At 31.7% G+C, this 14,160-nt stretch overlaps 1 protein-coding gene across 2 annotated transcripts; it reads right to left on the reverse strand.

Moving 5' to 3' along the window:
* Window positions 1-497: 497 nt before the first annotated feature.
* On the reverse strand, window positions 498-14,140 carry LOC135849894 (receptor expression-enhancing protein 1-like). 2 transcript variants are annotated; one of them, XM_065370530.1, is made up of 10 exons: window positions 13,904-14,140; window positions 13,570-13,642; window positions 13,404-13,483; window positions 11,421-11,541; window positions 7,673-7,786; window positions 2,752-2,890; window positions 2,515-2,599; window positions 2,294-2,402; window positions 1,342-2,046; window positions 498-786 (listed from the first exon to the last, which is right to left on the reverse strand). In XM_065370530.1, exons 1-9 carry the CDS (start codon window positions 13,933-13,935, stop codon window positions 1,417-1,419), a joined length of 1,383 nt encoding a protein of 460 aa, XP_065226602.1. In that variant the 5' UTR covers window positions 13,936-14,140; the 3' UTR covers window positions 498-786; window positions 1,342-1,416. The 2 variants fall into 2 exon arrangements, with proteins under 2 accessions (XP_065226602.1, XP_065226603.1); XM_065370531.1 differs by lacking the exon at window positions 1,342-2,046 and having other exon boundaries at window positions 13,904-14,137.
* Between the last annotated feature and the right edge of the window lie 20 nt (window positions 14,141-14,160).

The raw sequence follows: 14,160 nt of genomic DNA on the forward strand, positions 1-14,160 counted from the left end.
TTAATTTTTCATGATGCACCTTTTTACATCACGTTGCAGAAAATAAAAATTTTCTTATTCCGGCATTGATGTAAAAATTACACCAACTTGATGGTCAGTTCAAAGATCTTTATATAGTTGAGAGATCAAAATGATCAAAATGATCAAATCAATATCGAGATGAAGAAATTCAAACATTATTTTATATTTTTTTTATTTTTGTTTACAGTATAAAATAATAACACAAAAAAATGACTTCTGAATCAAATTTGTCTACAATATTACAATCCACAATAATAAAAAAATATTCCATCGCTGAAGAAAAATATAATTATTGCTACGAAATTAAAAATAAATACTTTCTAGATAGGCACTTCAAGTTCAATATTTAATATACATATGTACCTACAAATCTAATTTCATTTTCAATCAAATTATATTGAAAACTTCTACAATACTGACGTATAATTCGTAGCATCAAAATGAAAAAATGAAATTCATACTCAACTTACGATATAATAATAAAAAAAAAAAAAAAAAAAAAAACACTGAAAATCAATTTCATCAACTCGATCAAATTTTTAAAAAAAAGTTATTACCTAATTTAAAATTAAAACAATCGTACTTGACTTAGGCTGCACAATGTTCTGTCACTCTCGTTTACATTTCACATACTTATACGTATCGCAATTGGATTGCAAAATAAGGAACATTCGATTTAAAAATATTTTGAAGTAATCAGAGAGTTCGTTTTTTCGGTTGACGTTTCCTTGGTATAGTTGCACTATTTCCAAGCGGAGCTAGAACCTGAAAAAAATAATAATTTTACTCAAAATAGTTCGAGGATAATGTATGTATGTACTTCGTAGTACTCTGTATCCATATGAGCTAGGTAGGGTTATGGGTGATAAATAATAATGTTAAATCAAACCAGATGGATCGAATACCTTCGGCTTATTTTTAATTGATTATGATAACATAAAGTTTGTAAGTAGGAAGAGGGAGAGAAACACTTTGAAGTTTTCAATTAGATATCTTGATACACTTCAGTCTTATTATTTTGTTAATCCTTAAGAATTCTTACACCGAAATTTCAAGTTACTCGTAGGTACTCGAGTTGAAATAACGCTCACGATTTCAACGCATATGATAGGAAGTAAAATTCAGCACAAAGGCGAACACACATAAGCTGCATTAAAATAAACGAATTACGACAATTGATAGGTAATTAAACATTTTGGCTAGGAAATGTTGAAACATACAACCGTATTAGAGAATCACAAACAAAGGCTATAATTCCAAAGATGGACGGGTTATTATAAATGGCAGAAAGCTGCACACAGATTTCATAGGGAAAATTACCGATTTCCGGTCATCATCGAATATGTATCGTAACATGAACTTCACAAAGCTCAAAACAGCTACAGTAGATCGATCTCAGTTCACCGTATTATACGAAGAAGTAGTCGACATGCTATCATCCGACGATCCATCAATCGTTTCCGATCGTACAGAATACGTATCATCGTTATCGTGTTTCCAAGGAGTTAGTAATTCTCTACTTTTCGATAAAAATTGATGTATTTTCGATTTCTGCTGAAGATGATGTTTCCTCGACCTGAGATTATAAGGTGCCAAATAATCGACATCCGCAGCGGACGAAGAGTTTACAGAAATCGACGGTATGTTGGGAGGTTTCGGTGCGTTATTCCTTTTACGACGAGGTCTTTTTTTTGGCGCAGTAGGTGATTGAGTCGACGAGGAATTTGTATTGATGAAAGACCAGTTACTGGCTGGTTCGAGATTCGAGATATTTGGCGAAGAATTGGATTTCTTTATGTCAGCTGGAGATGAGGAGTCGTTGGAGATCTTCATGTTGAGGAAATTATCGCAGATATTGGATTCGTTGAAGTTAAATAATGCAGGTGTAGGAGGAGGCATTAGGTAATTTGTTTTTGACATTGACGAGTAGTAGAGATAGGATGGATAGGGATGGTTTTGCGGTGACAGGAAAGGGTAATAAGAATAAGATGGATTGGTTGAGATCAGTTCCAAGTTTTCTGAAGCCTTTGTGGGTATAAAACAATGAAAAATTTGAGTATCTAGGCCTACTATTATGTTCTAGATCAGATCAGATGAGGATATTTTTTAGATTTATCCAATTTGATTCGAACTAATCTAATCACATCAAATTCAAAGTTCTCATTCAATTATAATAGATTAGATAATTTCCAATTATTCAACGTGTTTCGAAAAACTAATACAAATGGAATCATGATCCATATTCGTTGAAACTATATAAATGATTACCTACCTGACGATTACTTCTTCTAGGTCTCAGATTCGAGCTCACATTTTTACAGTCTTCTTCTAGAGCCATACTCTCCGACGATAATTTCCTCGATCTCGAAATTGAATCGTGGCTAAGGATTAATTTTTTTAAAGTGAATTAACAATATAAATATTGTGTAAATATTTTGAAGATCATATAAAGTATGGATAGGTATCTACTATTGTTTCTCGTAGATAACTTACATGTGTATATTTGAGTCTTCCTCCATCATTCGAAGATTTGTTTCTCTTCCAGCGCTTATCATCTTCGTTTCGTTCATTTCAACATCTATTTAAATAGGTGAATAAAACATAATAATTATCATAGAAAATTTGGAACGAATAATGCATTAAGAAATATGAATTTAGGAACAAGTGATAAAAGATCTTCGTAATACTATTGAAAGATTATCTGAATCGGATTTCAAAGCACGAACTCACTTTGAAAGTTGTTTCTGCAGTCTTCTTTCCTCTTGGTATTTTTTCTTTTGTCTACGGTAGTATCAGTCATATCAGCGTCAGTTACGAGGTCATTCAAGCTATAACTTTTCTTCAATTGGAAAAGTATCCCAGATCCTCCCTTGAAACAAAGAAAATTTAATTATTCGAGTAAAATATTGGGTAATTAATATTATGATGGCAATGGTAGGTATCTGATACTTGAAGTGATAGGTTGCTACCAGGTGCTATTTCACTCAGTGCAAAATGATTGAATTTGATCAGGATTGATCAGATCAGATCTGGGCATTACCTAGATTCAAATTTGATACAACGAGATATATTTTGATTAAATTTGATAGCAATCCTGCTTAATCAGATCAGCTTCAGGTATCCTTTGGATATAATTTGATTGGACCAGATCTAATCAGTTTTGATCGGATGATCATATTTGATGACAAGATTTGATCAGATCAGATCAGATCAGATAAGCAGTCTATTTAATCAGATCAGATCTAAATAGGTAGGTAATTTGATTTGATTCAACCACATCTAATCAGACCTGATCAGATCAGATACCGTGGAGACCCATTCAGTCAGACCACATCTACACATTCTCTAGTTTTAATTTGTTCTAAAAATAAAGAAATTTTATTTCACAATATTCTGTTCCACTTTTAACAACCTGGAAAAAAAGATTTCAGACTTTTGAAAACTGAAAAAAATCACCAAATTCTGAAATTTTGATTTCAGATCAGATCACGATTTTTTCTGGAAGTGGATCCAATTTGGTTCGACCTGATCTGATCAGATCAAATTATTATGATAAAAGAGCTAAGTACCTATTTAATCAGCTTAGAGATCCAGAAATTCCTGAATCCAATTCGAATTTAATTTAAACAGATCCAATCAGACCTGATAAGACCAAATTTTTGATAGGATTTCATTTGATCAGATCAGATTCAGACGTTCTCTGGAGTCTGGATCAAATTCGATTTGGCGTGGTCTGATCACATCAAATTGATTGTTTATTAGATTTCATCGAACTTTTTTCAATAGGATTTGATCAGAGCAAATTTTTGATCAGATTTGATCACATGACATTATAATTTTCTGAACCAAATTAGATCAGATATCAGATCACATTTTTTATTAGATTAGAATGATTTGACCAGATCAAATTTTTCAACTTTTGTATGTATTATATTTCATCAGAAGAAATTTTTGCATTGAAGTAGATCAGATCAAATTTGATCAGGTCACATTTTTTATTATATTTAATCAGATCAAATTTTTGATTAGACTTCATAGATCAAATTTTTTAATTAGATTTCGCCAGAAGAAATTTTGATTAGATCAAATTCAGGATCAGATTTGATCAAATGAAATCTTTTATTACATTTGATCACATCAAATTGATCAAATATTTTGATTAGATTTAATCAGAGCAAATTTATGATCAGATGACATTAGGGCCTATTTTTGAATCAAATTTGATCAGATCATATTTTTTATTACATTAGATTAGATTTGACCAGATCAAATCAAATTTTTGATTATATTTCATCAGACAAAATTTTCGCTTTGATTGATTAATTACTTAGATCTAATTTAGTATCAGATTTGATCAGGTCACATTTTTTATTATTTTGATCAGATAATTGGACTTCATCCATTCAATTTTTCATTTTTGATTAGATTTCATCTAAAGAAATTTTAATCAAGTAGATCAAATTCAAGATCAGATTTGATTAAACAAAATCTTTTATTCGATTTGATCACATCAAATTTTTGATTAGATGTAATCAGAACAAATTTTTAATCAGAGTTTATTTTGAATCAGATCTAATTAGATCAAATTTTTTATTAGAATGATGTTGAGCAGATTGAATTTCTGATTATATTTCATCAGAACATATTTTTGATTAGACTTCAACTTCAACTTCATGGATCAGATGTTGTCATTTGATTTGATCTGATCAAGTTTTTGATTAGAGATTTGATCAAAACAAATTTTTCCAAGTATTAGATTTATCGATCACAATTTTTGATTGGATTTGATCACATCAAATTTTCAATTGAATTCCATGATTAGATGAAATCAGAACAAATTTTTGATTAGATCACATTTTGAATCAGAATTGATTAGGTCAAATTTTTTGATTGGATTCGATCAAATTTTTAATGCTTGGATTTTCATCAATCAAATTTTTTGATTAGATTTCATCAGAAGAAATTCTGATTAGATCTAATTCAGAATCAGATTTGATCAAACAAAATCTTTTATTCGATTCAATCACAGCAAGTTTTTGATTAGATAATCATAATTTTTTTTGATCAGATCAAATTTTGAACCAGATTTGATCAGATTCATTTTTTTATTAGATTTTGACCATATTAAATTTTTGATTAGATTGATCAGATCAAATGTTTTATTAGATTAATAGATTTCATAGATCAGATGTTTTCATTTGATTTGATAAGATCAAATTCTTGATTGGATTTGATCTATATTTGATCATATTATGAAATTTTTAATTAGATTTCATCAACTACCTAAATATTTTGATCACATGTAATCAAAACAAATTTCTGATTAGATAACATTTTGAATCAGATTTGATCAGATCACATTTTATATTAGATTTTTACCAGATAACATTTTTGATTACCTATATTTGATCAAAACAAATTTTTCATTAGATTTTATCGATCAAATTTTTTGGTTGGATTTGATCAGATCAAATTTTTAATTGAATTTCATCAACCAAATATTTTGATTAGATTTAATCAGAACAAATTTTCTATTAGATGTGACCAGATCAAATTTTTGACTACACATATTTCATCAGACAACATTTTTGCTTTGATTGATCAGATCAAATTTAGGATCAGATTTGATTAGGTCACATTTTTGATTATATTTTATCAGAAGAAATTGTTGATTAGATTGATCAGATTTAATCAGATGAAATCTTTTATTACATTTGATCAGATCAAAATTTTTATTAGATTTCAACGAACAAATTTTTTGAAATTTTGATTACATTTAATTTAATCAGATCAAATTTTTGATTAGATTTCATTGATCAAATTTTTGATTATATTTGATCAGATCAAACAAATTTTCAAAGATCTGAATTTTGATCAGATATAAAAATTTGGTAGGCAAAGGTGAAAATTCCAATGGGTTGCAGGAAGGTGGTACTCCCCTCCTCAATCACTTTCTAAAAATTTGTCAAATTTTCACAAATTGATTAGTTACATTTTGTTTAATATTAAAAAATGTTACAACTCGAGTGAAATTTTTAAAAAATAAAGTAGAATTTAAAATGTGACCACAAAAACTAGCCAATTTTATACCTAATTTTAATGACCTCAATAAAACTTTTTCAAAAAATCAGAAAAATTGATTTATGAAATTCCCTAATGATTTAGATGAAATTTTGCCTCAGTTTTGAGATATTGTCCCAATATTTTAAAAAACGTTTGAAAATTGACTAAATTCAGTAAAAAAAAAAAAGGAAAAGTTAAATGTTGAAATCAGAGCGTCAATTTTTTTATTCGACCATATCTTTTATCTTCCTGTGCTTGGGATAAAAAAGCAAAAATCCTTCATATTCTACCAACGTCGTTATTACAAGAAAATATGATTTTTTTTCGCAGATGTAAAAATTACCGCAGTGAAACTCTCAAATTAATCGTGTTCGGTATCAGAGCATGAAAAATAGCATAATTTGAGTTGGCGTTGATAAGTAATTGTTACGTAGTTAGATTGTTATTTCGTGAAGAAAACAGCAATTAAGGAGCGTAATAAACGATTAGGTAGATAGGTACCTGAAATATTGTGGATATCCGTATCTACCAGAGTATTTTACCAGTGAAATGAAATAAAATACAAAAATATCGTGCATAAAAATCATAACGAATATCTCTGTTCAACACAACAAAAGTTACACAGAACCAAACTCATGCGACACATCAAAGTCCAAATAAGAAAAACCATCACACCTTTGTTGTAAAATCACGATAAAAATTATTTTATTACAAAATTACACAAAATCTATTTTACGAAAATAATCACAATAAAATAACACAGTTGACTGTTCGTTAGAGATATTAAAAAAGGAAGAAAAAAAACACACATAAACATTAAACTTACAGCCTTAAAAACTCAGTTCGACTGAAAGGAAAATTCTATCCACAATACGACTAACTAATATCTCATCGATCACTACATATAATAATATAAGACCCTGCGCAATTAAAATGAAAGGAAGACTACAGAGATCTTTTTTTAAAAAAGAATTTTTAAAACAAAATTTTCAACATTCCCAATCCGGATCATCGCCGGTGTTAACTTTTTTCCTCGATCTAGTGACACGAGAACGAGAACGAGAAGTAGATCCGGCCCTTTTGCTTGTTCTACGAACACGTTTACGAGGCGAACGGAATTCGTCATCTTCGACAACAGAAGCAACGTCTTCGGTATCGGTGACCATGATCGCATCTGCCTCATCTGCAGCTTCCTCAGATTTTACTTTCTGTTTTAACGACGGCTGTGCTGATGTTAGGCCTACAGATGCGGTGTTCTTCACACAGCAACAAGTCAAATATACCAAATAATTAGCAGTGAGTAAAGCACAATGTGAGCATGCGTGTTTTAATATTGTGTTATGGTTTAAATAGTAATGGCTTCCGAGAGGAATGTGAATCGACTTATAGAGATCTAAGTACATTACATGTTTACTTTCCTCTCGGAGACTGCGTTTAGTCTAACACCGTGTGTGGTTAATTTACAGATAGAGAGAGATTAATTAAAGGAATCGTTATGTGAGAAATTCGGTGTTTTAATTACGATTCGCACACTAAACAAACGACAAACGAGGTTTATCAAAATCTGAATCTTTGAATCATAACCTACCTTGACTGCTGTGTTCATGATCACGTTTGTGGCCAACGTTACACCTTTGCTGCCAATATCCATTAGTACACTGCAACCCTGTTCTTTTGCTTTTGCTATCATTTCGTCGATATCCTGAAAATAAAAATATAAAATTACATAAAATAGGTACAAATAAATCGAATGAAAATAAAATTAAGTGTAAGAAATTTTCAATTTTTGGAGCCTAACGTTTTTTTGAGTTGAAAATATGAACAATTCTGATTATTAAATACTAATTTAAAAAACCATTTATCGAAATTTTCAGAATCGAATTTCTTTCAGGCAAAATTTTCGACCTAAGCAGTCAGCACTTTCATTTTTCCAAGATTTTTTTGCAAAATGAGGAAAGGGAGAGGATCCGAATGGTCACCACCCCTCTCATTCTTCAAACCACCAGTGAACTCTTATAAAAATATTTTCATAGACCCCAAAAAACATCGCCCATCTTCTCTTCATTGAGGAGTGAAAAAGTAGTTGGAATTCTAATTAGACGCCCATAGGCTAAAAATGGAGGCCTGTATCAAAAATAGGGAGGGTTAAATCATAAAACTGAGAACGTATTCGAACTCAGCGCCCCAAAAAACCTTACAAACGATATGTCACACGGAATTTTGAATTTTTTTCATCTAAACCGTGGACTGAGAAACGTAGGTGGGGGTTGGGAGGGTAAAATCGAAAAACCAAGGACATATTCGGACGCAGCGCCCCAAAAACTCAAACAAACGATATGTCACACGGTATTCTGATTTTTGTTCATCTTCGAGCTGAATAGGGGTGTCTGTGGTAGCGGTTGGGAGGGAGAAATCAAAAAACCAAGCAGATATTCGATCTTAACGTCCTAAAAAACCAAACAAACGATATGTCACACAACATTCTGATTTTTCTTCACTTTCAAACTGAATAGGGGTGGTTGTGGACGTTATGGTGGGGGTTGGAAAAGTAAAATCAAAAAACTAAGTAGATATTCGGACTGAGCTCCCCAATAACTCAAACAAACGATATGTCACACGGTATTCTGATTTTTGTTCATTTTCAAGCTGAATAGGGGTGCCTGTGGGAGGGACTGGAAGGAAGAAATCGAAAATCTAAGCGCATATTCGGTCTTAGCGTTCTAAAACTCCAAACAAATGATACGTCACACAACGGACAACATTCTGATTTTTCTTCACTTTCAAACTGAATAGGGGTGGTTTGGGGAGGGGAGGGGAGGGGAGGGGGTAGGAGGGTAAAAAAAAAAACTAAGCAGATATTCTATCATCGCTCACGAAACTCAAACAAAAGATATGTCACACGGCATTCTGATTTTTGTTCATCTTCGAGCTCAATAGAGGTGCCTGTGATAGGGGTTGAGGATTGGGAGGGAGAAATTAAAAAACCAAGTAGATATTCGAGCTTAGCACCCGAAAATACCTAACAAACGATATGTCACAGAACATTCTGATTTTTCTGCACTTTCAAACTGAATAGGGGTGGTTGTGGACGTTGTAGTGGGGGTTGGAAAGGTAAAATCAAACAACTAAAGACATATTCGGACTCAGCGCCCCAAAAACTAAAACAAACGATATGTCACACGGTATTCCGATTTTTGTTCATCTTCGAGCTGAATAGGAGTGCTTGTGGTAGGGGTTGGGAGGGAGAAATCAAAAAACTAAGCAGATATTCGATCTTAGCGTCCTAAAAACCAAAGCAAACGATATGTCACACAACATTCCGATTTTTCTTCACTTCTAAACTGAATAGGGGGTGCTTGTGGTGGGGGTTGGGAGGGTAAAATCAAAAAACTAAGGACATATTCGGACTCAACGCCCCAAAAACCCAAACAAACGATATGTCACACAACATTCTGATTTTTCTTCACCTTTAGACTGAATAGGGGTGGTTCTGGTTGTGGTAGGTGTTAGGGAGGGTAAAATCAAAAAACTAAGGACATATTCGGACTCAGCGTCCTAAAAACCCAAACAAACGATATGTCACACAACTCTCTTGACATTTGTGGAGACTTTTCGGCAATTTTTGGCAACAATAATTCAGAAATTTCATGATTTTTGGTACAAAGGGAGACTTTGACGCATTTCTGACTGTTTCTGGCAACAGAAAGGCAGAATTTTGGGCAATTTTCAAAAAAATAACAATTTTTAACCATTTTGCTACAAGGCGAGAAATTTTAACAATTGTTGGCAAAAAGCAAGGCTTTTACAATTTTAGCAGTAAAAGGAAGGCCTTTTTAGCAATTTCCGACAAAAAGGCTAAAACTGTAGACTCGTGGACAATTTTTGGAAAAATGTGAAACTTTTTGCCAAAATCGACAACCTTTGAGCATATTTTTTCAAAAAGCGAAATTTTTTTGAATTTTTCAAAATCCAGAAATTTTGGAAAAAACAAATTACTCTTTTAATATTTCCATTACTGGAGATCCTTTTTTTTAAAAAAAATTTACACAAACCATCATCATTAAAATTTTTTTTTCAAAATGCTCCTGCACTGTTTTATTCTTTTTCAACGTCGAAACTTCTCGTTTTCTTAATTAAAATTTTGAAAAAGTATCATTATTCAACCAAAAATTTCCAAAAAGTCCTGCTTTATGTTAAAATTTTCAAAATCTTGCATTTTTTGTCAAAACGTGCTAAAAAATCTCGTTTTTTAAATAAATTTACAAAAAATTTTGTTTTACAAAAAAATGAATGAAAATTGTGTTTTTTTTTCAAAAAATTCCATTCTCCCTTTTCCCCAAAATTATCCTACAAGTATGATTATCCAAAAATTTCCAAAAAGTCTTCTTTTTTGTTAAAATTGTCAAAATGTGTTAAGAAATCTCGTTTTTTTTTTTTTTTATAAATTTACACAAATTTTCGCTTTTCAAAAAAATGACCGAAAATTGTCGTTTTTATGCAAAAAATTCTAAAGTCTCACTTTTTTCCAAAATTGCCCTACAAGTATGATAATTTAACCAAAAATGTCCAAAAAGTGTTCCTTTTTGCAAAAATTGTCAAAATCTTGCATTTCATTGACAAAAGTTGTTGAAAAATTTCGTTTTTTCAAAAATTTTCGCTTTTCAAAAAAATGACTATGAATTGTATTTTTTTTTATTGCAAAAAATGCCAAAATTCTCATCTTTTTCCAAATTTGTCTTATATTCTTGTTTTTTGACAAAATTTTTGAAAAAGTAGATAATCCACAAAGTACATGCTTTTTGCCAAAAATTGATAAAAACTTTCGTTTTTTAGCCAGATTGCTAAAAAAAATCACTTTTTTTCCAAAAATTCCAAAAAGATATCCTTTTTTAGAAGAATTGTCCAAAAGTCTGGCTTTTTGTCAGAAATTATCAAAAAAAAGACATCAATAATTTTAGGAAAAAGTAATACTTTGTGGTAATCATTGCAAAAAAAATAATAGATATAATTATTTTTTCACAATTTCGATAAAGAAAAGCGTGATGAATTTATGACAATAATTTTGAAAAAAAACTACACTTTTTGGAATTTTTTATCAAAATTCTTGTCAAAAACGCGATACCTACTTTTGAATTTTTTTTGCAAAAAAGCGACAAATTTTATCAAAGAATGAGATTTTTCAAGCAATTTCAAAATGCTGAAAAGGCTGTGCATTTTGAAAAAAATAAAATCTTTGATAATACGTAATGGTTTGAATTTTGCACAAAAAAAAACCCTCCAGTAATCAACAAAACGTTGATAAAATAACTCCTAAAAAGTTAAAATTCACTCAATACCTGTTCCTTTTGCGTGAAGAAAGGATGAATGACTTTCCTATACATATAATTGGAACCTTTGAAGATTGGAAGTAACAGCCATAGTACAAAGAATATTTTAAACTCGTAATAAAACGGGCACCTGGAACAGAAAAAAAAATACTTTCGTTAGTCCTATACTTACGAATTAAATTCAACAAACACGACTCAATCTTAATACAATAAAACGTAGGTATTCGTATTATTTGTCAGCACGTGCGATATTCTCGCCTATTAAAAAAAAATTTCAAACAGAAACAAACCATTATTATTACGAAATCTGCCCCTGTCCCTGTCAACTATTATCGTCACACGTAGTCTACTTTTAGTATGATTAATAAGGCGTATAATATATTCGGACAGTCAATTGAATACGCCTTGAATTTGATACAACAATAATTCTTTCAAATCAGGGATCCCCAAACTATGTATATCCCAAAACAAATACAGCTTCATCACATAGCCCAAGAGAGAGAGGTCACGTAAGGTAATTCACAACATATCCTGGTTGAATGAAAGGTGAAATTCAACAATATGATCATGAACTCCACACATAATCACGAACACAACTTACCAGTAGGTACACGTAAACACAACAACGTATTGTATCGTGCGTGAACCGTACCGGTGAGAGAATAATATTCTAGGCGAATTATAATTAATTTCGTCGTCTCTCTGGCTTTCATTTTTATCCTTATTTCTGTTTTTTGGACTCGAGTCAAACTGGGCGATGACGAGGTAGCAATTGAAAACGTAACCCGGACGATGATTAGAATACTCAGTCCGCTAATCCGTCGTGTTTTACTTTCCAGTTTCTAAAATTATCGTAATTGTAACTCGCCTCGCGCTATATAATTCGTCTTTTTATGGCAGAAAAAAATCACCACAACAACTGCGGCTGTGGTTAAAATAGATAACGAAACCGTAACCGTAGCTCGTCGAAGCGTGTACCGTAATTAGAATATGGACGAAGCTAAACAATGTCTTGGTTTGACACAAGCGATAAATGATTAAGCATTTAAACACCTACAATTATTATAACAACGAAGTTGAAGAGGGGAAAAAAACCTCGAGACAATTCGCTACATCGTTCGTCAGATATGCGTGCAAATAAAACACGTTACGGTCTATTTGCCCCCGTTTTTAGTTTCTTGTATGTAGCTAATGTTTAAAATAAAAATCTATAAATAAAAGTCGATAAATAGGAAAAGAATCGGAGGATAGTCTGGTCTAGTTTTATGCCAAATTGTAAGACCGTCGTTTCTCCAGATCAGACTAAACTGAAAGCGAATGTTGTGGAATTCATCGAACGATACGATGAAATGCATCGAAATCGATACACCTTTTTCAATCCAAACCGCAATCTACGTAGATTATGGAACTATACGAAAACTAATTGTTTTCACGTTGACATTGAACGAAGAAAATGTACACAAGAGTATTACGTAAGTGAGAAAAACACGTTGCAAAACACACTGAGAACCACTCGAAAGCGTATTGGTCACACACGTCGAACTGGTCACCGGTCAGTTTTGCAATATATGGCATTATACGCTTCTTCAGCACCATTATCGAAAGTTAACATTGAAATTGCGTAGGGGAATATGCAGTTTATCACCTACGACTACTACGAGCCGAGCCAATGAACCTGGCCAGTTGGATTTGAACTTTCCATCGTATAGGTAACCGAACCGAACCGTTAAACGATTACTGTTTTTAGCTCATTCCTTCCTTAAATGGATACGTACGAACGGAACAAGAATATCAATGCAGCCTTCATTATCGCCTTGAACTGACTCAATGCTCTTTTTACCGCTGTCATCGACAACGAATTAGGTAAATAGAGGTTTGGGTTAGTGTTGCCTGTGAGTAAAACTTATACGGTTACGTCTTAAGTGGCTGGAAAGTGGAATTAGATTCGAAGCGATTAGTACATTAAACTTCGAAGAAGATGGTAATACTCACCAAAAGCTCACGAATATATCTGTGAATGTTTCGACCGATATGAATAATCCGAAGACGATCCAGTACATCATCCATTTTACCTGGAATACGACGTAACGAATGATGAATTATTCGTAAGAACGAGTATTATGCAAATTATTTTGCGATGTAATGTGAAATAACTTACGTATAATTTAATATCCTTTGTCTTGACTGCTTTATAAGAACAATAGACTGGATATAGGGTACCAAAAACTACACTGAAAATATATCAAAACGAAATATTAGAAAATATAATAAAAGGTCTATTTTCACGATAATACATGCTCTATGTGTGTGTTAATGCAAATATTGCAAATTGCAAACACTATTCTGTACAGTAATAATTTTTAGAAACGAAAAAAAATGATTCGAAATCGTCTCTAAATCGATTCGGTTTTCGAAGAAAACCTCAATTAGAATTTTTAATTAAAGCTTTTAATAACTACGCAATTAACCATTACAGAGTTTCATGTACTTACATTACAAGTCTTGAAATTAGTGCGGAGATCATGATTGTAAAAGTGTCTATTCTAGAGTTGAAATCTATGACATAATTATGTAAAAAATGTGACTACGTTGTTCGAAGATTAACACTTTACATTATTTACGTGAAATTAATTAAACTTCACTTTAAAATTATTAATTAACGAGAATCTAATATCACAAATTCGTCAAGTAATGAAGAAACAAACCAACTGAGACAAAAGGCGACAAAACAAAATTCGTTTTTTTCGTT

The sequence above is a fragment of the Planococcus citri genome, chromosome 1 (assembly GCF_950023065.1).
Source record: "Planococcus citri chromosome 1, ihPlaCitr1.1, whole genome shotgun sequence".
Taxonomy (NCBI): Eukaryota; Metazoa; Arthropoda; class Insecta; order Hemiptera; family Pseudococcidae; genus Planococcus; species Planococcus citri.

Bases quoted from the DNA above. Each gene is read 5' to 3' on its own strand.
- LOC135849894 (XM_065370530.1), bottom strand. From the start codon at position 13,935: ATGATCTCCGCACTAATTTCAAGACTTGTAAT. The intron at 2,891-7,672 runs GTAGGTTATGAT...CTTTGTTTCAAG, and splicing joins TCATGAACACAGCAGTCAAG to GGAGGATCTGGGATACTTTT. The intron at 2,403-2,514 runs GTAAGTTATCTA...ATTAATCCTTAG, and splicing joins GAAGACTCAAATATACACAT to CCACGATTCAATTTCGAGAT.